This window comes from Capricornis sumatraensis, chromosome 6 (genome assembly GCF_032405125.1).
Source record: "Capricornis sumatraensis isolate serow.1 chromosome 6, serow.2, whole genome shotgun sequence".
Taxonomy (NCBI): Eukaryota; Metazoa; Chordata; class Mammalia; order Artiodactyla; family Bovidae; genus Capricornis; species Capricornis sumatraensis.
In genome coordinates, this window is record NC_091074.1 from 88,326,165 (window position 1) to 88,351,807 (window position 25,643).

The following is a 25,643-nucleotide window of genomic DNA, read 5'->3' on the forward strand; positions in this document are numbered from 1 at the left end:
TTTCTTGACAAAAAAATGCACTATTGGGGATGAAAAAATAGCACTTTGTTGATACGTGTTAAGAATTGAAGGTGTTTACTCTTAATATTTGAGCAGTTCAAACAAATTAAGAGTTTCAAATCAAGGGATTTCGTAAACACTCACATGGGATTTGGGCTAAATACACTTAAGGGAGGTTTTGGGGGACCATTTATGGGGTCACACAGTCGGACACGACTGAAGCGACATAGCAGCACCAGCAGCCTAGCTATGTAGGGATACTAAGTCACACAGGGATTGTGGTTTTGTGTGTCACAGTATCTTATATATCAGAATTTTTTTTGTCAGAATGTTTTTAATCCTTTTAACTGTTACTTTTAGCACTTTTTTTTTTTTAAGATAACACATCATGTTTACTAGTGATACTATAGGATTAGGTTTAAACATGACATACTGCTTTTTATTACCACTTAGTTTAACCCATGAAACATTTTCAGCTGGGGCCTTTCCAGCATCCTCTGGCTCTGAAAATTGACTTAAATTCACCTGTACCTACAAGTGCCCAGTGCCAGTGGTCCCAGCCTTCTTCCTTTGCTGCTAGTTCCTCCCCCGTCTGCACTGCTGTTCTGTCCCGTATTGCCGTGATATCTGGGGGCCTTTCCTTTCTTTGGTCCTGCTATTAACAAGACAGTATTGTTAGCAGAAGGAGTTACATTGAGCCTTTGGCTTGGCTTAAAACCAGCAGCAGTTTTGTATTTCCTTTATGGTTGAAAGGGTTCTGAGTTTCAAGTATCTTAATTCTTATTTGACACCTTTCTTGCAGATGTCTTATTGAAACTTTATTTCTGGAAATATCTTAAAGCAGCTAACCTGCATAAATCTTGCCTACTATAGTAGAGCCGACTGTAGAGTAAGAACATTCCTGACTCCTCTTTCTCAGCTCCTGAAACAGACAGGCTCTCTTTACCAAGAGTGGTGATAAACATGTTATCCAGGAACAGCCAGTAGACATCTTGAAATCTCGGAATCCAGAAGTCTTTAAAAAAAAAAGTAGTCTGTACAAAAGAAACTAGCTATAAAGAGATAAAGAATGTATCTGTTGCGTTCTATTTGGTTAGTTTTCTGGGAAGGAAAACGCTGTTTGTGGCTGGTAATTTCTGATCATTTTAAACAAGAAAAATGGTACAAAAGAGGCAACAGAAGAAAGAATTCAAAACGCAAAGAGGCTAAATGAGGCAGCAAGATTTGGCAGATAGCCAAGAGCCTGAGGCGAGCTATAAGAATGTGGATCAGTGCCAACAGAAGCCATGGATTAAGAGCGTGCGCTAGCATTTTTAAATTGATGTCTAGTTAGGTCAGCTGCTTCCCTGGTGGCTCAGAAGTTAAAGCGTCTGCCTGCAATGTGGGAGACCTGGGTTCGATCCTTTGGTCGGGAAGATCCCCTAGAGAAGGAAATGGCAACCCACTACAGTATTCTTGCCTGGACAATCCCATGGACGGAGGAGCCTGGTGGGCTACAGTCCACGGGGTCACAAAGAGTCGGACATGACTGAGTGACTTCACTTTCACTTTAGGTCAGCTGCAAATGTACATGAAAGTTATTGAGCAAGGGTTCTGCCTAATTATAGAGCACATAAGGCTGTTTTTTCAGGAGTGGCTCTTCTCCCTAAGAGCAAAGAGTGTTCCTAAGCTTCAGCTGCAGGTTTCTAATCAGAAAAGCTGAAAGTTGCCTTTTTCAGAACTTTTTAGAAACCTACCATGCAAGGTGCAAAAAAAAAAAAAAGTGATGGGGGAAATAAGACTACCTCTCCCCTCACAGATCTAACCACCATATGAATGCAGGAAAACCACCTCTCCCCTCACAGATCTAACAAGCATAAGAATGCAGAAAAACTAACAAGTCTTTATCATGCCCTGGGGAAAATGCAGTGTGCTGGTGTAGGAGACCCACCTCACATGATTTATGGAGAAAGTCACCGTGTCATCCAGGTCCCAAAGGCTAACGACGGGCACTAGCTGAGTCCCTTGACGGGGACACAGATGGGCACAGGCCTGAGGTGAGAAGGTGGCAGTTGACTAAAGTATAGAGCAGGATAAGGGACTGGAGAGAGGAGCTGGAAGTAAGGGGAGACTGTTGACTGATGGTGGATACCGCTGGAAGGTTGGAATCAGGTGAACAGCACAATCAGATCTGCTTGCTCATGATTACTGGTTCAAAAGGCTGAGCAAGGTGAAAAGACAGCCTTCGGAATGGGAGAAAATAATAGCAAATGAAGCAACTGACAAACAACTAATCTCAAAAATATACAAGTAACTCCTGCAGCTCAATTCCAGAAAAATAACCCAATCAAAAAATGGGCCGAAGAACTAAATAGACATTTCTCCAAAGAAGACATACAGGTGGCTAACAAACATGAAAAGATGCTCAACATCACTCATCAGAGAAATGCAAATCAAAACCACAATGAGGTACCACTTCACACCAGTCAGAATGGCCGCGATCCAAAAGTCTACAAGCAATAAATGCTGGAGAGGGTGTGGAGAAAAGGGAAGCCTCTTACACTGTTGGTGGGAATGCAAACTAGTACAGCCACTATGGAGAACAGTGTGGAGATTCCTTAAAAAAAAACAGAAATAGAACTGCCTTATGACCCAGCAATCCCACTGCTGGGCATACACACCAAGGAAACCAGAATTGAAAGAGACACGTGTACCCCAATGTTCATCATAGCACTGTTTAGAATAGCCAGGACATGGAAGCAACCTAGATGTCCATCAGCAGATGAATGGATAAGAAAGCTGTGGTACATATACACAATGGAGTATTATTCAGCCGTTAAAAAGAATACATTTGATTCAGTTCTAATGAGGTGGATGGAACTGGAGCCGATTATACAGAGTGAAGTAAGCCAGAAAGAAAAACGCCAATACAGTATGCTGCTGCTGCTGCTGCTGCTAAGTCGCCTCAGTCGTGTCCAACTCTGTGCGACCCCAGAGACAGCAGCCCACCAGGCTCCCCCGTCCTTGGGATTCTCCAGGCAAGAACACTGGAGTGGGTTGCAATTTCCTTCTCCAATGCATGAAAGTGAAAAGTAAAAGTGAAGTCGCTCAGAGTACTGGAGTGGGGTGCCATTGCCTTCTCCGCAATACAGTGTACTAACACATATATATGGAATTTAGAAAGATGGTAATGATAACCCTGTATGCGAGACAGCAAAAAAGACAGATGTATAGAACAGTCTTTTAGACTCTGAGGGAGAGGGAGAGGGTGGGATGATTTGGAAGAATGGCATTGAAACATAATATCATGTAAGAAATGAATCGCCAGTCTAGGTTCGATGTGAGATACAGGATGCTTGGGGCTGGTGCACTGGGATGACCCAGAGAGATGGTATGGGGAGAGATGGTATGAGGGGGGTTCAGGTTTGGGAACACGTGGCGGATTCATGTTGATGTATGGCAAAACCAATACAGTATTGTAAAGTAAAATAAAGTTTAAAAAATGCTGTAGGCAGGGAAGCTTGTTAGGTGAGAAGAAATGATGGTTGGTCTTAAGGTAGTGGCAGAGGGAACAGAGATGAATGGAATCAAAAGATAAGAGGTACAGGACTTCGGTGAGTTTGTGGGAATCAAGGGTGATGATTCATAGGTTTTATGGCTTTGCAACTAGATAGATGTGCTATTTGCTTATATAGGCAAAACAGGAGACAAGGTTCAGGGATAAAGATTGTTTTAGATGTCATTTTTTCTTTCAGGCTGTGCAGCTTGCAAGGTCATAGTTCCCTGATGGGGAATTAAACTTAGGCCCCTGGCAGTGGAAGCATGGAATCCTAACCACGGGACCACCAGAAAATGCCTTGTTGAGCTGTCTTTGAAAAACATCCTAGTGAAAGTGGCAAGTAGTTTGGTGTGGAGCTGAAAGGAGCATTCTTGGGTAGACAGGAACTGATGACTAAGTGGCTGCAGAGATGAATTGTAAACTGAGGCCTGCACTGGGGGTTGCCAGAGAAGGCAGTGGCACCCCACTCCACTACTCTTGCCTGGAAAATCCCATGGACGGAGGAGCCTGGTGGGCTGCCATCTATGGGGTCGCTCAGAGTCAGACACGACTGAAGCGACACAGCAGCAGCAGCAGCTGGGGGTTGCAATTGCTCAGGGAACATGTTGAAGAGCCTGAGATTGGTCCCAAGAAGAGTCAGGATAACCAAGTTCTAAGAGTGGGCCAGGGCAGAGGTGGGAGAAAGGAGCAGGTAGGAGATGAAACCAAAGTGAGCGCCTTAAAATCATGCCATGCCACCCTCTGACCAAGTTTCTATGTCACTTGTTTTATAAGATTCTGTCTGGCCTTCTAAGAAATCACCTTAATTACTGGTCAAAAAAGCCACCCGTTTAGAAAAGTTTAGGAGAGTTTTTCTCTGGCATGAAAAGGAGATTTAGCCAGAAAATAGGCGATGCAAGGCCACATACAGCTAATAGGCCTAGGATAAGGACCAAAATGGGCCCACTGGATCTGACAGGTTGCTGGCAACAATAGTAAACCTTTTTGAAGAGGTAGGGCAGAATCAGTACATTGAAGTATTAGTGAGTGGGGTGTGAAATAATGGAATCATTCTTTAGAACTGACTTCTCCACATTCATCCTTACCCCCACCCTGTTCTTGGAGGAGCTGGTATGATCATAAAAGATCAACTATTCTCTCCTTAATGATAGTCTTCACTAAGCGACACCTGGTTTGGCCACTTCATTTCTGCCCTCTCCCCTGGGCTCCTCAAGCTGCATCTTATGTTGCTTTTCCTCTGACCAGTCAACCTCTTCTCTTGGACAGCGTCTCTTTATCCTTCAAGTTTCTGAAACATTAGATCTTCAGATAATGCTCCTGTATCTCCTGGTTTAGGCCAAACCGTTTAAAAGTGCTTAGCATTTTCAGTTCAGTCGCTCAGTCATATCCAACTCTTTGTGACGGCATGAACCGCATAACTGCAGCATGCCAGGCTTCCCTGTCCATCATCATCTCCCGGAGTTTACCCAAACTCATGTCCATCGAGTCGGTGATGCCATCCAATCATCTCATCCTCTGTCGTCCCCTTCTCCTGCCCTCAATCCTTCCTAGCATCAGGGTCTTTCCAAATGAGTCAGCTTTTCGCATCAGGTGGCCAAAGTATTAGAGTTTCAGCTTCAACATCAGTCCTTCCAGTGAACATCCAGGACTGATCTCCTTTAGGATGGACTGGTTGGATCTCCTTGCAGTCCAAGGCACTCTCAAGAGTCTTCTCCAACACCACAGTTCAAAAGCATCAATTCTTTGGCACTCAGCTTTCTTTATAGTCCCACTCTCACATCCATACATGACTACTGGAAAAACCATAGCCCTAACTAGATGGACCTTTGCTGACAGGAATGTCTCTGCTTTTTAATATGCTGTCTAGGTTGGTCATAGCTTTTCTGCCACGGAGCAAGCATCTTTTAATTTCATGGCTGCAATCACCATCTGCAGTGATTTTGGAGCCCCCCAAAATAAAGTCTGTCACTGTTTCCACTGATTCCCCATCTATTTGCCATGAAGTGATGGGACCAGATGCCATGGTTTTAGTTTTCTGAATGTTGAGCTCTAAGCCAACTTTTTAGCATTTTCAGTTGTAGTTATTTTTTAATCTTCCCAGCTGTAGTATATACTTGAGAAAAACGCCTTCATCTTTGCAGAACCTGCTCACTCAGTTAATGGGATGTGGATCTTTTAAAAATATAAAAGACATCCTGGAGGCAATCAATTGGAAAACTGAAGGAAGGTTAAAATCAAGGCCTCCAGGGCAGTAGGAAGGCTCAATCTGAGACAATGGTGAGAACACAGGCCACTAAGAATGCTAATGGAGTTTTGAAGTAGGAACCTGGAGGTGGTAAGTTGGAGTCTGGTAGCCTTGCCCCTAAATGGTTTGCATCAGCTGAAGAAATTGGTTGCATTCACTTAAAGTATAGAATTTTTTCTGTAGTCCTCTGCTAACAATGCCTTCTGTAAAGGAATGTATCAGCTTTTGGAGGACCACATAAAGTTATGCAACACTGAATTTCTAAACTACTGATAAGGTAAAGATGCAGTACCTGCAACCATCTGTGTAGAATTCAAACGTTTTAGGCCAAACCTTTAAGCCAAGCTTAAAGGAAAGTGTGGTGCTTTGTTTTGATCAGAGATTTGTCATCCATTGACTTCCAGAATAACTTTTGAATGAACCCATCTCAAAAAGCCAGAGCAAGGATGTTATAGCAGAATTGGCCTTCACAGGGAAAAAACTGGCAGCTGTAGACTGGTGGTTAAGGTCACAGAACTACTCTTTTAAATGATACTCAAGTGTGAAATAATAACGTGGCCCCTTTTTTGGTGTGAGTTAAGACATTCAGGTGAAGGTTTGCATTCTGGATAAAGGCAGACATGTTACATTGTACTGGAAGTTCCACTGTCATTTTACTACAACTTTAAGAGAGCCAAATTAGTAAAAGCAAGCTCTAACATCAGGAGCTGCTCCACAAAGGCTCTGGCTTACTTCTTGAGTTTTCATCCTCATTCTTACGTGTCTATTAACATTCACTCTAAAAACGCATATGTTCACCTAAATCTGTTTATGAAGGTTCTAAAAGGCAAAACTTCAGTTATATGAAAAGTTAGGTTACCTAGGGCTACATCTCTGATCACTCAGTCTTTATTTGAACTTTAGTCAAACTTACTACCAAGCACCCCTCACAATATTAGAATCTCTGTAGGGATATGAAGTGTAAGCCTGTGTCACTCAATGCAGGATTTTTATTTTACTTTAGAACATTTAATTTTATTCTAAGGAGTAAGGATTTTTTTTTTTTAAAAGCAGGTATTTGTCTCAAGGTCTTGGTTTATAAAAGTCATTAAGTTTATATATAGTTTACAGATGAGAATGTTTCAAGTCATGTCTCCTTCCCAGAGATGAGTTTCACAGGCACATCAACAAGCACAGTGCATCTCTTACCTACTTTTGAGTAATCCTTCACTGTGCACATTACCAGAACCTTACAAATCAGTTGTTAAGAACAGTGGCTTAGTACCCTTAAGAAAGTGTTGCCCTCTGAGCTGAAATAGAACACAAACATTTAAATACACAAGATAAGCCATTTCCCCAACTTTCTAATACTAATTTCAAAATCTAAGATAACAATGTGAAAAAATATTAGTATAACTCAGAGTTAATGGAAAGTTAAATTATATATATTTTCAAACTCATTTCAAAGGCAAGTGTTCGAAGTGGGCTGAGTGTCCTTTAAACTATCCTTAATCTACAATCATTAGTAAAGATTACCATTTCTATTAATGATTAATTATTGTTATTAATCATTAATAAAGATTACCTTATAATCTTTTAGGCTAAAATACATAATGAGAATAGACCAGTTCCCCCCCTGGACCTTAAAAGACTCTGAAATTACAATTCTCTTCTACAATTACAACCACCAATTACCAAGTAAAACAATTATGCCAGTTATCAACCTAGTTATTTAATGACACCACAGTGACTTAAACAGGGAATGTTTTTTCAAATTCCATCACACAAAGGTATGCTAGGTGCAATGATTAGATGATTCATGAAATCTAATCCAAAGCTGCTATGGCAATCTTCATCTGCAGGAAAAAAGATCAAATTAATAATCACTCCTTGTCTACACACCATTTGAGAATATAGAGGAGGGTGTGAATCAAACGGTTTATTAAAAATTGGACTAGCTGCTGATTTTAGATGAACCCAAAAGACCACGTTTTTGGATAATCTATTTGATGCTTATTACACAGGTTTTATTTTTTAAATAAATAGCTGTGGCATCTCTAGATTGTTCCTTGGAATAGTTGATCCCAAGGGAAGCCAACAGCAATAAAGCATGACTGCTTGAAGAAACACGTCAAGTACACACCTCCCGAACAAACAGCTTTCAGGTGCCTCTGTACAGGGAGATTAAATCATGATTATTTTTTATTTATATTGGCATCTCATTCCACAGAAAGGTTTAATTAATAAGGCAAACGACCATCCTTAATCCACAGTTTACAAGCTGATTCCAGTTTCAACAGCAGATGAAGGGAAAACTGAAAGCAGTTTTAAAACCTGAACAGAGTTTCATTTCTCAGCAACTCCAGGCACACTGATTAAACATGAGATGAACAAAGGCTAATATGCAAGACATCAACCCTAAGATTGACTAAGACTTAGACACAGAGGGAGGCTGGACAAGGACCTAGATGAGTATCTTATAAAGCTACTTTCACACCCTTCAGTTGCCTTTTTTGGGTGGAAAGTTATAATCTTAATGATTAGGTAAGAAAATAGCACACAGCATTCAAGTTGGCAATCATAACCTGAATGGAGACCAGGCCCCTCCCCTCAGTGGCAGCAGAGGCACCAGGAGTCCGCAGCTGGCTGCGAGGCAGGCACTCTGGCTGGGCCTGGAGAAGCTTCAGAAGTCCTCCAGGACCTAGTCTCTTCTCTGTTAACCAGGGGGTTATGTCACATGACCTGAAGCCCCTGCATCTCAAGCCCTGTGACTCAATGCTGATTTAATAAGCATCACCACCCACTTAACCCTGTAGGGAGTCTTTCTTATTCGCAATGTTAAGAACCAACTCAAACCTGATGTCACTATTTTTATGATTAGTCATTTGCAAATTAATTTTGGTTTTTAAATCAGTTTGTGATATGGTCCTTTACCGCAAGGTACATGTGTAAACTGAAAAAGACAACTACTGCATTTTTTTTTTTTACTTTCTAAACTTTCCAAATCTGTATGCTGTGTATCTCCTTCATCATCAAATTTCTCTTTTCTTCTAGCAGTGAAGTAGGCAGTGTCTGCAGCACATCCACCCACAGTGCGGTACTGCCCTCTCTGCCTCACGTGCCCAAGGTCAGCCCTGCTTTGGCCCCTGTTGTGTCAGAAGTCTAATCTACACGTGGCTTTTCTTGGTAATGCTTTGCCCACACATACTAAGCAAGGCAAGTATAGATCACAGGTATTCAAATTACAAGTCATTTGAAAGCATTTTGTACATTAATGACAAGGGTTATTGTACAAGGAGCAGTCTTTTAAAAAATCCTCACACAAAACACCTCTGTGTTTAGACTTGTTTAACACCGTTGCTAGTGATGTTTATGTTAACAGTTAGTGCTCTAGGCCACTGATTGTCAGAACCAGAAGTGAGCACGGAAGAATAAACCAAAAATCACTCAGTGCCGACTGCAGGGCTGGTTTCTGTCTCAGCACAGCATGTGGCGAAGAGAATGACTCCAGAGGGACCTGAAGACAAGGAGCTCTGCGAGTATGGGAGTCCGCTTCACAGGAAACGTTACACTTCACAATATGAATCCTGCTGTTGCCGTACTTGAAGGAGAACCTGTGTTCTACTTCTGGTGTTGATCTTCTTATGAAATACCTATTAGCCAACAAATTTCAACAATTTTGACACCTCAATATAAACACTTCAAAAATACCTCTAAAACACTTGTCTCAAAGACAATCTCATTTTCCTACATTGTAAATACAAACTAAAACTCCACAATAATCATCTTTAGATATTTTACTTAGTACATTTCACAGTATTCAATCCCTCGTGACTATTGTAGTGATCTCTGTTTGATTCTGACACACAAGAATGTGATTCCAGTTTGATTCAGAGTGTGTGATTCCTCTTTTCACGCTGATCAAGTAAATTTATTGTGTCTCCTTTCTGATTTTCAGCGTTAAGAACTAAAAAGGAAAGAAAGAAAACAAAATTTTCTAGTATTAAGCATTTTGAGAAACCAGCCCAGGCAGGACCCATTTGACTTAAGTGTCTAGAGAGAGGACTGTCTCCCAGGGTAACATTATAATGTGGAACTTCATTGCTCATCAAGGACAAGATAGCAAAAGAGTCCATATGTACAGCCAACAAGGTACCATGAACTGTGAAATAGTGAAATGGTGTTCTACAAAACGGATGGTATGAAATGTACTCATAGAATTTTTGACATGATCATGACCCTCAGGCGCTGCACGAATCTGTTACTGTACCTCCAGCAGGAAGCACACTGCCTTCTAAAAGCCATTTGCAACTTAGGTTAGCTTTGGTGACTCCAAAGCTCTTCCTTTACAGAATTGATGTCGATATGTGGCTTCCACCCTCTTTATCCTACGACACCCAAAGGATGTAAAAAGACACATCACAAATATAACCTAAACCCAAGATCCTCATTTACAACTACTGTACATCTTAATGATTTTATTAAATAAATGACTGTCTTAAGTTCTCTAATAAAGTTTTTCTTCTAATTTCCCTGGAGAAAAGCAGTGTCTGAAACCATCTTGATGACATAATTTTAAAATGACATTTCTTCAACTTAAAATTCTTTCTTAAAAGAGCTGACAGAACCATTTCTCTACTTCGCTTACCTCCTCAATTTGTTTAAAAGCCTTAGCAGGTACAAGGTCAAATCCTTAGACAAACACCTGGGTGTAAAGGATGAAAGATCCCAAGGCTTCACTGCACAGTCACACATCTAACTTGTATTTGCTTAATTTTCTGACTCCTAACATGTTCATCTTTTGCATTAAAAATAATTAGCTGAAGAGTCTATGAAAATAATTTAAAAATGAACTTAAGACTTTAAATTTTAGAAATCCCAAGCAACTTTGCCAATTGTAATAAGTGACATGCTGGATAAAATATGAAAGATTTTTTAAGGATGCACTGCTGAATCAAACTCAACTTTCTACCAAACAATTGGCCAAAACACTTAAAAAATTATCAGTGCTATAAGTGGTAAAGACAGGGTTCCAGGTTAAAAGACACTAAAGAGATATGATGATAAATGTAGTATATGATCCTGGATTAGATCTTGAATCAGAAAGGGGTTATTAGTTGGACAATTCAAGAAATCTGAATAATGTCTATAGGTAATAGCATTATGTGAATATTAAATGTCTTCATTTTGATAACTACTATGGTTACATAAGATGTTAACACTTGGGGTACCTGGATGAAGGTTTGTGGAATTTCTTACTAGTTTTGTTAAATTATTTCAAAATGAAAAGTGAAAAAAAAATTAATAAAACACTGAAATGCATTGCCTATGAACAACACTAGCAGGAAGATCAAAAATGAAGTGGAAATATTAACAACTGAAGGTAATAAGCATCAATGCCAGCTTTTGTCCTGAGGACTTCTGCTGAAGCCTGAAGACTCCAAGCTCCCCTCACAGCTTCAAAAGGCCTTAAGCATGAGGGCTCCCCTCAAGGTGGGGAGTGAAGAAAGGGATGCCCATATAAACGTGAACACTAAAGTTTCACATCCTTGACTTAAAGGCAACAGAAAATAAACCTGCAATGAAAAGTCTCGTGTGGACTAGAGCATTCTTAACTACATGAGATGATCGTGCATGTGTATAATTCAAACTCTCATTTTTCCATGTGATCCCAAAAAACCCTAAAGGTGACAACCTACTTTATTAAAGGAGTTTTGAATTTGCAGTACCCTCCTTGAGACTGGCAGAGGCAAACAACCTTCTCTCTGTAACTCAGTCCTCAAAGACTTCCCACAGATAAAGTTCCAAGGAAAGTAGTAGCTCACAGTTAAGAAGCACAAAACACACAAGGAAACAAGGTACCGTGAGGACAATCTGCAGAAACAATGAAACACTGCAAGTTTTCAGATACTACAACTAGAAGACAAGGCATATGAAATAATGTTGACAGAGAAATAAAGGATGTTTGAAAACATGAGCAAGGAATAAGGACCCATAAAGAATGGCCAAGTAAAAAGTTTAGAAATTAAAAATAAAACAGAGCAAAGAAGGCATAAATGAAAGAAAATTTTTGAATTGGAAGATATTTCTGAGGAAATTATTCTCAACACAGATCAGAGAAGCAGAAATGCAAAATATGAAAAAGAGGACACGAGACACGAATAGATTGAAAAGATCTAATACACTTCTAATCTGAATTCAAGGAGGAGCCCAAAAGGAAAGAAGCATTACTCAAAGGATGTTGGCTTGAATTTTCCAGAGAAAGTAGACTGGCTAGATTAAAAAAAAAAAAAAAAAAAGCTGCTATACTTAGAACAATGTGGTACACTGTGAATCAAGAGAGAAACCAATAGAACAGAAATAGAAAATCTGAAAATCAGAACCAAGTACATATGAAAATCCAGTGTTTGATGATAGTAGCACCTCAAATCACTGACTATGAGATGGTGATTTGAGATGGTGATTTGAGATGGTGTTGGGCCAACTGCAAACACCTTTGGAAAAAGAAAACTGGACCCATATCTCACGCCCATACACTTGAAAACATTTAAAGTGAGTCAAATGAATTAAGAGATGTAAGTGTAAGTTATCAAAGTAGAAGATTCTGGAAAGATGGCCGAAACAGTGGCATAGTTTTTGAACCTCTCAGAGTCCTTACATAAGGCAACTACTAAATTTAAAAACTCAAAAACTAGAGACCATTTACAGAAAAACTAGCTGAGCAGGAGTCCTGCAGACCCCAAAATACAAGCAGTCAAAAATAATCCATGGACAGCAAGCCATACACTCGCAGCGTCTGGAAAGAAAACAGAGGGAAGCAATGGAGCCTCTGATGGACCTGAGAACAACAGAAACCCTACCAACCAACAGGTTACAGCAGAAAGCACCTGGGCCAGTGGGAGAGCTGCAGCTGGAAGGGGCAGTCTCTGCTACTCCCACAGCAGGTGACCACGGTGTGCCTATGGAAGACGAAGGAGCTGGTGGGGGCCCATGAAACACACTGGCAACGACTCCTCTTCGTGTTCTTCTCAGGTAAAGCCCCTCACAGAGAAAAGGCACTGTGTGGAGTGAAGCAGGGCTAAGCAGGACAAGAGACAAAGGAACCAATGGTTCAGGGAAAAGTGGGGAAAGCCTCACTGGCCAAAGAAGGTGGGATGATGTGAACTTCAAAAAAGATTATAAATGCAACTGAATGAAACCCATCAAAAAGGTTTAAGAGTTTTTATTTTCAAATGGTCACCTTCAAAAAGTCAAAGGAAATAATTCCTTATTGTGAAAACTGGTAAAGAGAAAGAAGCATTTATCCTGCCTATGCTATATGAACAATACCATGACTTGTCTATTTACAAAATATTTCAACTAACAAATGAAATAGGAATGGCTGAATTAAAATACCACCTCCAGATATCAGCTGGTGATCTGCATGAAATAGGGAGGAAAGAAGAACACACTAAACCAAACCATGAACAGAACCATGAAATACACAATCAACACTCTCCAGACTGTGGTCAAACAGCAATGGCTGGCTGGATGAATGCATGGAAGGAAGGAAGGCAGAGAAGACTTGTAAATTGAAACTTAAACTCATATCAAATATAAGAAAATGGGCAAGACTAAACTATGGCATCCAGGGATGCCCACTTGGGTGATAAACCCATAAAGAAATTCAAGAAAATGCTGAATGGAAAGGTGAGGACAGGTATTTCAGTACAGGGAGGGAAGGTGCTAGGACAGGAAGGCAACAAAGAAGGAACTTCCTGAAGCCAAGTTCTGTTTCGTGAATCCGGAAGGCAGGGTGCAGTTAAAAAATGTTTAACTTCTAACAGCTCGTTTGTTTTGTGTGCTTTCCTCAATCTGATTTACTTCATAAAACCAGAAGAAAAATCTGAAAGTATACTGAACAACAACAACAAAAAAAAATGTGTGAATTCAACTCTAAATGAGAAAACTGTGACTCCATATCTGTAGGCAAAAAAAGACATAAAAATGTTTAAACCTTTCACATGGCAAAAAACCATAATCAAAATCAAGATAAACTGCTAGGTAGTATTGGCAACCAACATCACAGATAAAGGCCAACCACCCCAGCATATAAAGAACTCTTAAAAACTGAGAAAGAAACACCAAGAGTTTGATGGAAAAATGAACTTTAAGAAAGGAAACCTTGAGTCTACAGTGAAACTAAAACAAGGGAGAGAGAGTACGTGTGCCTCTGTGTGTGTAAACGTATACACATTGGGGGTGAGGGAGTCCTTAAAGAATGACAGCGGATCAGTGTGTGGAATGACCATCCAGACAACGGTTTTCAATGGACAGCAAAGTCAACCATTGCACAGCATCCCCCTCTGTAAGACATGTTAGTTACACAGGGAAAGTCGACCTTTGCAGCAGAGAGACCTCATGGGTACCACCTTAACCAAGGATCAGCCTGCCATCCCGTGCCTCCTGGTGTGAAGCTAGAAGAACATAACTGCAGCTATTTAAAAAAAAAAAGTTCAACCAGAATCCAATCACAAGGAGATGAATCCAGAATCTGAGCATCCCACAGGCCTAGACTCTTCAAAAGTTCAAAATAACAGTAATACAAAATAACACAGAGTGCTACTATAAAAACTTGCCTGTGTACACATCACGGCATTTCGACTAGTGCTGTGAAATGATCATGTGGTGACCTACCATTTTGAAGGGAAATTCCTAAACTTCACTGAAGCATATCCGCACTGACCCCTGGGGGGCTGATGCTCATGTTCATGTATGCAGACTTTCTGAAAGGTCCTCGTTGTGGCCTCCTGAAACTCACCTCTCTCCACTGCCCCTACACTCCAAGACTTCGGGAGAAAACAGTCTTCTAATTAGGGATTACTTACAACATTATTGTTGGGATTCAGTACACAGTCATACCAAAAGTGAAGGGCCACAAATCAGACACGAAAGGTGACCCCCTCCGCCCAACCACCACCACCACTGTTAATTACCATTTCTGCTTCTGTCATTCCCTGCAAGGGCTGCCTGCTTGTCTGCTTCAGATTCTGCCTCATTCTCATCCATGTTGTAGTCATCATCAGCTCCCAGTTTCTGCTGATTTCTCCCTGAAAAATGAGCACAGAGCCACAAAACATAGCTACATCATTTCTCTCTCAATGCCATGGGAACACCAGAGCCCGGGTGCTAGGGTTATCCCAACCCTGGTTTAACAATCAGCTCTTTCTGCTTCCTCTCAGGAAATGACAGGGACTCATGTGCTTGCTCCCAGTGCAAAGACCATGCAGGATTTCTCTACTTTTGTATGCCCCACTCCAACTTTGAATCTATTTAAAATATGGCCCTAAATAAAGAGCTTCATTCTAGGCTGGAATCAGGGTAACTAGTTCACCAAACGAAATTCCAGTTTTTTAAAGAGATAATCAACTCAATGTTAAAGGAAGGCATCACTGTTTGGAAACAGGTTTCTGGTTAATGGAGGTATCTGCTTAAAATGGTTCACTGCCCTGAGAGAAGGAAATGGAGTAGCTATTGTGAGTCAAAGGGTAAAATTTTTCCATCAAACATACAGAATTAGCTCATTTATCACTGCGTTCATCCCCAGAGAGAAGAGCAACCAGAAAAGATCAGGACAGGATGCAATCAAGAGACATACTCAGAGGGTTACTGTAAACATTTCATATCTGTATAAACAAGATCTTTTGTTTAAAAAGCATGCCTGGAAAAGTCAGCTCTAGTTCTATATCCCTGCACTAACTGCCTGAAGAGGAAACAAGCCCAGGCCTGTGTGCCATGTGGCTTTATCCTACTAATCAGACCATTATAGCTGACCTTGAATTTCACAAGGTGTGACACATAGGCCCCCGCAGTAGCTCAGGCCTTCTGGCAGCTGTTATACCCTGTGACCAACTGCTGAGTGAGCTGAAACTTGAGTGCCGCTCTGATCAGCCCCCCAGAGTGTCATCTTTTTCTTTTTCCCTCCCCAATTATTTAACAGAAAACTTGTAAGAACATACTCTTCAGAAAATCAGGGTAACTTCTGCCAGTAAGTACTATCCCCACCTTCTATCACTTTATCAGGCTCAGCACACAAGTGTCTTCTAAGCGCCCCTGGCTTAGCTAGGATTAAAATGTTTTCCGTCTTTCAGGGACCAAGATACATCCCAGAATATTCTGCTCATCTCAGTTTCCCACACTTTTCTTTAAAAAAGAGAAGTCAACCAAACCAGAAAGGTAAGATTCCCACGTCACTTTTCTGCAATGCTCAAACACGCATGACCCTCCATCTATCCTTCCTTCCTCCTTCAGTTCAGCAGGCACTGCCAGTGACATGGCAGGAGGAGATGGAGTGACAAGGAAAATGTGTGGGCTCTGCCTGCCAGGAGACCTATGTGGACTCTATGCTCAGCTCCCATCCAAGGTCTTCCACCTGGAAAGCCCTCTAGGCTCCCTGTGAATATGATTTCTACAAGTTCCAAGTGCTAGGAGCGCCTGGCCGTTCTGTCTTGCCTCCTGCCTGACAATGGAACCAAACAAACAGAACGAACTACCAAATGGCACTCTGCTGGTTGGTCATCTTCATGGGTGTCCGTTCTGCACCAGGAAGGACATGGAGGGGGCTAGTGCCTGATGCAGAGGAGTGGGCAGTCCAGGGAGCCTCTCACCCACCTTCCTCGTCGGCATCCTGCCTCTCCTCCTGTCCGTCGCGGATGACGAGCTGGTCCCGTTCAGGGCCCTCCACCTCTTGATTCTCCTGGCTGGCCAGCAGGGCAGCTGGGACCTGTGGGATTTGGCCCAGCTCTCCAGGTTCTCCATTGCCTTTTCCACCCACTTGTCTGTCTCCTTCCACCGCCTGTTCTTGGCCTGGCTCCTTCGGCAGTGCCAGGCTGTCCCTCTGAAGCTCCTCCTTGCTGACGACTTGAATTTCCTTGGTTTCCTCTGTGCATAGGACACAGTTTGCTGTGACCTCACCATACAAAACAGAAATCCTCAGACCACTCAATTCCCAGAGCCTTCCCAAGGACTGTGGATGGACGGGGTAGCTGATCATGTATGCCGTGGCCTGGCAGATGGCATCACTGACTCAATGGACATGAGTTTGAGCAAACTCCAGGAGATGGTGAAAGACAGAGAAGCCTGTTGTGTAACAGTCCATGGGGTTGCAAAGAATTGGACAAAACTGAGCAACTTAACAGCAGCAGACTCCAAGCCACTCTGTGCCTGGAGTATATCTTCAGAACCACAAGAAAGAGGAAATGGTGTAGAAAACAAATCCAGACCACGTCATCTGGATTGAGTGCATCCTGCAAGTGGAGGAGGCGGTATTGCCAGGCTTATCTGATCACCCTACTTGGGACCCAGAACCTGGGAGCCAGTGACAGCCACCCAGGACTCAGCCACGTCCCCTTAACTAAACAGTCCCACCACTGTCCTCAATAAAGGCACACCTAGACCTTCCTTCACCAAGCTGCCAAAGAACGAGGAAGTTTACAGGGGTGAGACGTCAGGAAGGCAGATAAAAGCCCCGTGGCCCTGAGTCCAGGTGCCCAGAGAGATAACTCACTGCCACCTGCAGCCCGACTACTGGGCTCCCCACAAGCAGTGAGCTCTGCATATTTGTATGGACTTGGGGGGCAGGAGTTGCTGCTGTGTTTTTGTTGGCACAGGGCCCTGAAGACAGCATGTCACTGGCAAGCTTCACTTACCTTTCTCACCTTGTCTCTTCAAATCGAAAGCCACCTCGGAGCTAGGGGCTGGTGTCTGGGGCTCACTGTGGCTGGGCACGTTTCCTCTTGCTTCCGGCACCTCTGCCTGGGGCGGGCCTGCCTCCTGCGGCCTGGGCTGGGGCTCACTGGGGGCTCGGGGCTGAAACAGGAACACAGGTGGTCAGGGCAGCGGCTCTGTGACCATGAACCTTCAACAACCCTGAGCAATGCAATGGACCACTGCAACCTTCTGATGAACAAGCACGTGGAAACCCCGACTAATGCCATACCCTACCCTGGTCATGCCCTACCATCTGGCATAAAGCAGAGATCTGAGCCTGGGCCCATATCTCCCAGAAAAAAAAACTTTCAATATTGGATTAACAGATAGGCAGAAGGTCAACAAGGAAAGAGAAGGCTTGAACACGACAAACCACCCAAGCAGACATCTATAGAGACCCAACCCAACAAGAGCAAAACACACACAAATGTGTATTCTTCTCAAGTGCATGAGGACTGCTCTCCAGGACAGACAGATGCTAGACCACAAAACGAACCTCAACAAACATTAAATGACTGAACTCATACAATGTACGGTCACCAATCACAATGGAATGAAATTATAAATCAGCAACAGAATGAAGTTTTCTGAGAAATTCACAAATATTTGGAAACTAGACAACACACTCCTAAAATAACCAGTGGGTCAAAGAAATCACAAGGAAAACTAGAAAATACCTTGAGAAAAATTAAAATGAAAACACAACACACCAAACTTCTGGAAGGCAACTAAAGCAGTGCTTAAAGGGAAATTTTCAGGCCTATCTCAAGAAAAAAGACAGATCTCAAATCAATAACCTAATCTCCCACCTTAAGACATTTGAAAAAAGAAGAAAAAAACTAAACCTAAAGCAAGGAAGGATATAGTAAAGATTAGAACAGGAATTAATGACATACGTAAAAGAAAAACAGCAAAGAAAATGAACAAAACCAAAAGTTAGTTCTTGAAAGATGAACAAATTTGACAAGCTTTAGCTAGATTAATTAAAAATAATTTCAAATTACTAACATCAAAGAGAGGATAACACTACCAACCCTTACACAAATTAAAAAACTGTATTATAAGGAAATACCAAGAACTGTTTGCCAACAAGTTTGATAACTTAGCTAAAACAGACAAGTTCCTAGGAAGACACATACTACCAAAACTCATTCAAGAAGAAGTAGAAAATCTGAGCAGATTGTAACAAGAGACTGAAGTACTAATTTACAATTTTCCCCCTAAAAAAGCCCAGTTTCAAATGGCTCCCATGGTAAATTCTACCAACCATTTAATACTAAATCTTCCCAAACTCTTCCAAAAACACAATAGAAAGGAATACTCCCCAACTCATTCTATGAGCCCAATAATGACCCTGATACCTAAGCCTGACAAGACATTACAAGAAAATAAAACTACAGACCTAATATGAACAAAGACCCCCAAATCATCAACAAAATAATAGTAAATTAAATCATGTGACACACAAAAGGATTATACACCATGGCCAAGTAGGATTTTCCCCATCAATGCCAAGGTTTAACATCAAAAGTCAATTAATATAATACTATGTCAACAGTGTAAAGGATAAAAAACACAATCATCCTAGTAGATGCAGAAAAAACACTGGCAAAATTCAACAGCTTTTCTTCATAAAAACACTCAAAAAATTATGAATAGAGGGGAGCTTCGTCAACTTGATCATGTGCATCTATGAAAAATACACAGGCATACCATGAATATATCACAGGTTCAGTGAGGCAAATATCACAATAAAGTGAGTCACACCAATTTCCTGGTATCCCAGTACATATGAAAGCTATGTTTACACTATTCTGTAGTCTATCAGGGATACAGCACCATGTTCAAAAACTGTACTACCTTAACTAAAAAATACTTTACTTTCTAAAAATATCAAAAATTACAAGAGTAACATCAAGACCCCCGATCATAGATTCCTATAACAAATATAATAATAATGAAAAAGTCTGAAATATTTTAAGAATTACCAAAAAGTGACAAAGAGACATGAAGTGAGCAAATGCTGTTGGAAAAAAATGAAGCCAATATATCTGCTCAACACATGGTTGCCACAATCCTTCAATATGTAAAAAACACAAACATCTGTGAAGCACAATAAAATGCGGTATGCTTGCACAGCTAACACCAGACTTAAGAGTGAAAGAGTTAAAAGCTTTCCCCCTATGATCAAAAAGAAGACAAGGATGTCTATCCTCACCACTTACATTTAACATTATACTGGGGGTTCTAGCTAGGGCTGCTGCTGCTAAGTCACTTCAGTCGTGTCCGACTCTGTGCAACCCCATAGACGGCAGCCCACCAGGCTCCCCCGTCCCTGGGATTCTCCAGGCAAGAACACTGGAGTGGGTTGCCATTTCCTTCTCCAATGCATGAAAGGAAAAAGTGAAAGTGTTGCTCAGTCATGTCCAACTTTTAGCGATCCCATGGACTGCAGCCTAACAGGCTCCTCCGTCCATGGGATTTTCCAGGCAAGAGTACTGGAGTGGGGTGCCATTGCCTTCTCCGCTAGCTAGGGCTATTAGGTGATAAAAAGAAACATCCAGATTGGAAAAGAAGATGCTAAACTACCTCTATTTTTAGATGACATAATCTTGTATTCAGAAAATCCTAAGGAATCACCAAAAAATACTACTTGAACTAATAAACAAGTTCAGAAAGGCTGATAGATACAAGATCAATATAAAAAATGAATTATCCACACACTAGCAATAAACAGTTGAAAATGACATTAAGAAAACAATTCCATTTATAACAGCATCAAAAATACTTAGAAATAAATTGAACAAAAGAATTGCAAGAATTCTGAAAACTACAAAACATAATTGAAAAGATTTTTAAAGGACTTAAAGAAATGGAAAGAAATCCCACATTCACACATCAGAAGACAGGATGTTAAACTGACAACACTTCCCAAAGGGACTTACAGACTATAATCTCTGTCCAAATCCCACCTGGCTTGAAGACACTGACAAGCAGATCCAAAAATTCACATAAAAAGTCATCCAGTGCAGAACAGCCAAAAAAATCTTGAAAAAGAACAAAGTTGGAGCAGTCAAAGCTGCTGATTTCAAAGTTTATTACAAAAATACAGTAATCCAGACTGTGTACTGTGGACATAAGGATAGAAAAAGAGATCAAAGGAACAGACGGAGAGTCCAAAAACAGACCCTCATCTTTACAGTAAACTGATTTTTCTGACAAGGATGCCAAGGCAACTCAGTGGGGAAAAGAATTGTTTTTTGGTGTGTTTTTTTTTTCCAACAAATGGTGTTGAGACAACTGGATATCCACATGCAAAATAATAAAGTTGAACCACTACCTCACATCATATGCAAAATTAACTCAACATGAATCACAGGACTAAACAGAAGAACTAAATGCTAAGAACTTTACAAGTCTCAGGAGAAAAAGCAGGAATAAATCTTCATGATGCTAGGTTAGGTAAAGCAGTTTTAGATATGACACCCAGAGAACAAACAGCAAAAGAAATAGATGAACTAGACTTAAAATTAGTAACTTCTCTACTGCAATGAACACCATCAAGAAAGCGAAATGATAACTCACAGAATGGGAAAAAATATTGGCGAATCATCACCTAATATCTCTATATGAAGATATAAAGAACTCTAACAACTCAACAATAAAAATAACTCAATTTCAAAATGGACAAAGGATACAATTTACAATTTCTCCAAAGAGAAATTACAAACAGCCAACAACGCATAATGAAAAGACTCAATATCATCAACGATTGAGAAATGCAAGTCAAAACCACAATGAGAGAGCACTGCACACCTACTAAAATGGTTATAATGAAAAAGACAAATGTAACAACAAGAGCTGGCAAGGATGTGGAAAAACTGGTACCCTCCATGGGGTCGCTAAGAGTCGGACACGACTGAGAGGCTTCACTTTCACTTTTCACTTTCATGCACTGGAGAAGGCAATGGCAACCCACTCCAGTGTTCTTGCCTGGAGAATCCCAGGGACGGGGGAGCTTGGTGAGCTGCCGTCTCTGGGGTCGCACAGAGTCGGACACGACTGAAGCGACTTAGCAGCAGCAGCAGCATAAACTGTTGGTAGGAATGTAGAAGGGCATGATCACTTTCTGAAACAGTATGGCAGTTTCTCAATACACTGCGGAGAGTTACCACACGATCCAACAATTTCACTCCGGGTATATACCTAAAAGTAACGAAAGCCTATGTTCACACAAAAATGTGTGCATGGGCATTCACAGCAGCATTATTCACAGTAGCCAAAAAGCGGAAATAACCCAAATGCCCATCAACTGACAAATAAATAAACAAAATACAGTACAGTCATACAATGGAATATTATTCAGCCATATAAAGTAAGTATTCATACATGCTACAACACGGATGAATCCTGAAAGCTATATGAAAGTAACTGATAAATGTTGTCTGCCATAAATAAATGTCATATATAAATGTCCAGATAAGGCAAATCTGTAAGACAGAAAATAGATCACAGCCCATCTAAGCCTCCAGGAACTGGAAGTAAAAGGGGAGTGAGCTAATGGGTATAGGATTTCTTTTGGGAGTTATGAAAAGGTTCTAAAATTGACTGTGATGATGACTCCATCACAGTGTGATGATGATGACTTCCCATATGTGAATATACTAATAGCACTGAACTGTAAATATTACATAGGTGACTCTATGGTAGGTGAAATATATCTCAATAAAATGGCTACATTTAAAATAAAGATCCCCAGAAGGCTTTGAGCAGCACTTCCATAGGCTGTGCTTACACAGGAGGCAGCCTGACAGCATGGCTCGGATCAGCTCCATCACTGACCAGGTGCGCTGACCTTGGGACAGTATTTGACCACCTCCATGGGCCTCAGCGCCCTCAAAACAGGAAAACAAAAACAACCCTCTCCCAGGGTGGCTGTGAGCTTTAAATGAAGCAATCTCCATACAGCCTGGAGCACAGCATACTCAGTCAGAGACCCTACGCCCTGCAGGCTGTTGTGTCTCAGGAAACCAGAGCAAACTAGACAGCAGATAAAGGAACAGGATGCCTGAAGAGAGGGCAGGAAGACCTTTGTAAGATTCCTGGCAGAAAAAGCCCAGGATTACCTGCTGGCTTTGGTCCTTCTGTTCATTCAGATCACGCGAAGGTATGGCCTCATTTCCCTTCCTGGTGACTTCTTCTATTCTCTCTTCACACTGCTCCTTCACCTCTTTCATCTGACTGATGCACTGGTTCCTGTGAAGGTGGAAGAAAGCAAAAGAAAAGGACAGCTGTTCAGAGACACTATTGAAATTTGGCCCTGCTGTGACGGTGAAATCCAATTCCCAGACAGACACAGCTCATCTCTTTCTTGCTTCCTGCACTTCATCTGAAAAAGACACTGAGGCAGAGCAACAGTATGTTTCAGTTATTAAATGACATGAAAACTGGAGTCAACTGAAACTTCCAAAAAATATGTCATATTGTTCTAAAATAAATGAACTTAACTGGTTAAAAAAAGTCTTTTTAATATAATCTGTGGCATAATAAAAACCATGTGATCTTTGTCCCCAACTATCGGCACAGAGCTCCTACAACCCTTGGAATTTCCTGAGTAATAGTGTCTTCTGCTATACATGAGCCCCTGCACACCATACCTGAATTTATGCTAAGGAGCTGACTTACTGAGAGGAGCCTACACAGCTTCAGGATGGGGGCTGGTGGCCACGGGAGCCAACTGTATAACGAGAGGGTTGGAGCTTACAGCCCCATTTTCTAGGATGGAGGGAGAGGCTGGAGATTGAGTTCAATCATATGGCCATTCAACCAGTCATGCCTATGTAATAAAACCTCAGATAAGCACCCTAGATGATAAGGCTTGGCAAGCTTCCCATTTGGTGAACATCTCTGTGAACCAGTAAGGAGGCAACCCGACTCTAACAGAAGCTCCTGCCTAACCCCTACTTCCACCCTAGGCCTTGCCTCATGAGTCCCTACCACTCAGTGCTTGCTAAGTTGTATCCTTTAAAATAAAACTGCAATTGTAAACACAGAGCTTTCCTGAGCTCTAGCGAGTTATTGATCCTGAGGGGGTTGTGGGAAGCCCTGAATCTGTAGCTAGGCAGGCAAAAAGTGCACGTGGCCTGGGGCCACAAGAACTACGGCCAGCATCCAAAGGAGGGGCAGTCTTGCGGGACTGAGCCCCGTAACACGGGGTTTGTGCTAACTCTTGGTGGTGTCAAAACTGAATTGGATTTCCGTTTGGGGAAGATAGAATAGAAGTATTTTTCACTATTCCTCCACTAAGCACAACTAGAACTCTGGACATTACATTTTCAACAAACAGAAGACTCTGAAAGATGGAGTGATGAAGGCAGACTGGTTAGGGACCTCAGGATCTAGAACAACACAGTGGTGTACCTGGAGAGTACATGGGAAGTCTTCATTTCCACCCCACTCTGACACTAACAAGGTTCCCCTCCCTCTCCCCAGACAGTGGTGTCATTGTCAGTAAAGAGCCAGGCTTTCACCACCAACTGCTTAGAGGTGTCAAAGATCATTCATCTTATCAAGAACCAGGAAGATCTTAAATTGAATGAAGAGAGACAACCAACAGATACCAAACCAATATAACAGAGAAGTTGAAATGATCTGACAAAGATTTTAAAGCAGTCACTTCATTAGAAATGTTTCAATGAGTAATTAAAACATGCTTGGAACAAATGAAAAATTTAATAGTTTCATCAAAGAAATAGAAAGTTTCAGCAAAGAAGAGAAGATATAAAGAAGAACCAAATGGAAACTTAATGCAATAATTAGAATTTTAAAACTCAGAGTAGGTAAAGAACCAATGAACTGGAAGATACAACAACAGACGTCACCTAATCTAAACACAGAGAGGAAACAGACTTAGGGAAGAAAAAGGACAAAGCTTCGTGGACCTACATGACAATTACAAAGGACCTAACATTCACGTCATCAGATCTGTGTAAAAAGTCTTCTCAGCAGGTCCACATAACTAGTCACTTTCACACTGGTCCTCAAGATACTACTCTTAACTTGCTACCCTCCATGACTAAATGATACTATCTGCCCTGCCCAGGTCACTCTGAGCTTGCCAGGTTCTTTCTCTCCTAAATTATCTCATCTTCCTTCTCAGCTCCTTATTGCTCAGGACTCAATTCTCAATTCTTTCTAAATCGCCTCTCCTAAGAAGTCTTTTTTGGAGGGGTAACAGATAAGCATTGATGAAAATGATCTAGGTTAAAAAACAATATTTAAAGAGACAGGCACCTTCAAAAAGTATGTAAGTTAGCTTCAGGTCTGGCTAGGTGAAACAAAAAGGCCAAAAGATAGCACTTTATATTTTCCTCACATAAAAGTAGATCAGGGTTAGTATGGCAGCTTGGAGTCATTACAAATTCAGGTTTCTCTTTCAGTTTTAAAATCCTAGCAGTGGTTTCTATCCCCCATGATTACCTCATGACCCAGGATGGCTACAAGTAGTCCAGCCATCCTGTGTGAAGCCCAGGCAACAGGAAGGAAGGAGGAGAAAAGGCAAAGAAAAGGGATGTGCACTGACCTATCCTCAGATTCAGAAGTTTCCCTGTAAGTCCCACCCCACAATCTCCTTTCCCCACTGGCCAGAATTTAATCACCTGGCCATACCCAACTGCAAGGAGGGACTAGAAATGTAGTATTTTTCTGGTATAAAGATAAATGGATGGATAAGTACTGACCAGTCTTTGCCACTGAGAGCTTCAGAATGTTTTGAGTTACAAAACATTGATAAAATAATTGAAGAGTGTCCCAGGTTAAGAACACAACCAATTACATACAATTATGTTAATTTACATGGATTAGAGTTGAAGACAGCAGTACAAATTTATGTTTAATTTAAATATAGATAGACACATACAGAAGTATTTACCAATATATAACACAAGTTAGTATACACATACATATATCTCTCTGCTCCATCATCTGAGAGGCCCTAGTAGCAATGACAGCCCAGTTGCAAAAAGCACACCCAGTATCCAGATCTTGGTTTCTGAAACACCATTCTCCAATGAAGAGAACAAGGACTCCCTGGAGAAATGGTTGACTGGATGACTCTAGGACTGGGGCAAGAAA

General features: G+C 41.3%; 1 protein-coding gene across 2 annotated transcripts in view; it reads right to left on the reverse strand.

Annotated features, from left to right (window-relative positions):
- Nucleotides 1-7,616: 7,616 nt before the first annotated feature.
- The window catches only part of GOLM1 (golgi membrane protein 1), a 56,650-nt gene continuing 38,623 nt past the window's right edge, over nucleotides 7,617-25,643 (reverse strand). Inside the window, exons 6-10 of one of the 2 annotated variants that reach the window (XM_068974127.1) lie at nucleotides 22,637-22,766; nucleotides 17,450-17,609; nucleotides 16,413-16,682; nucleotides 14,738-14,851; nucleotides 7,617-9,415 (exon numbers count right to left, since the gene is read on the reverse strand). In XM_068974127.1, coding sequence (XP_068830228.1) covers nucleotides 9,405-9,415; nucleotides 14,738-14,851; nucleotides 16,413-16,682; nucleotides 17,450-17,609; nucleotides 22,637-22,766 — 685 coding nt within the window. In that variant the 3' untranslated portion in view covers nucleotides 7,617-9,404. Of the gene's footprint in view, nucleotides 9,730-14,737; nucleotides 14,852-16,412; nucleotides 16,683-17,449; nucleotides 17,610-22,636; nucleotides 22,767-25,643 lie in introns of both variants that reach the window. The other variant, XM_068974125.1, reaches the window with a different exon arrangement.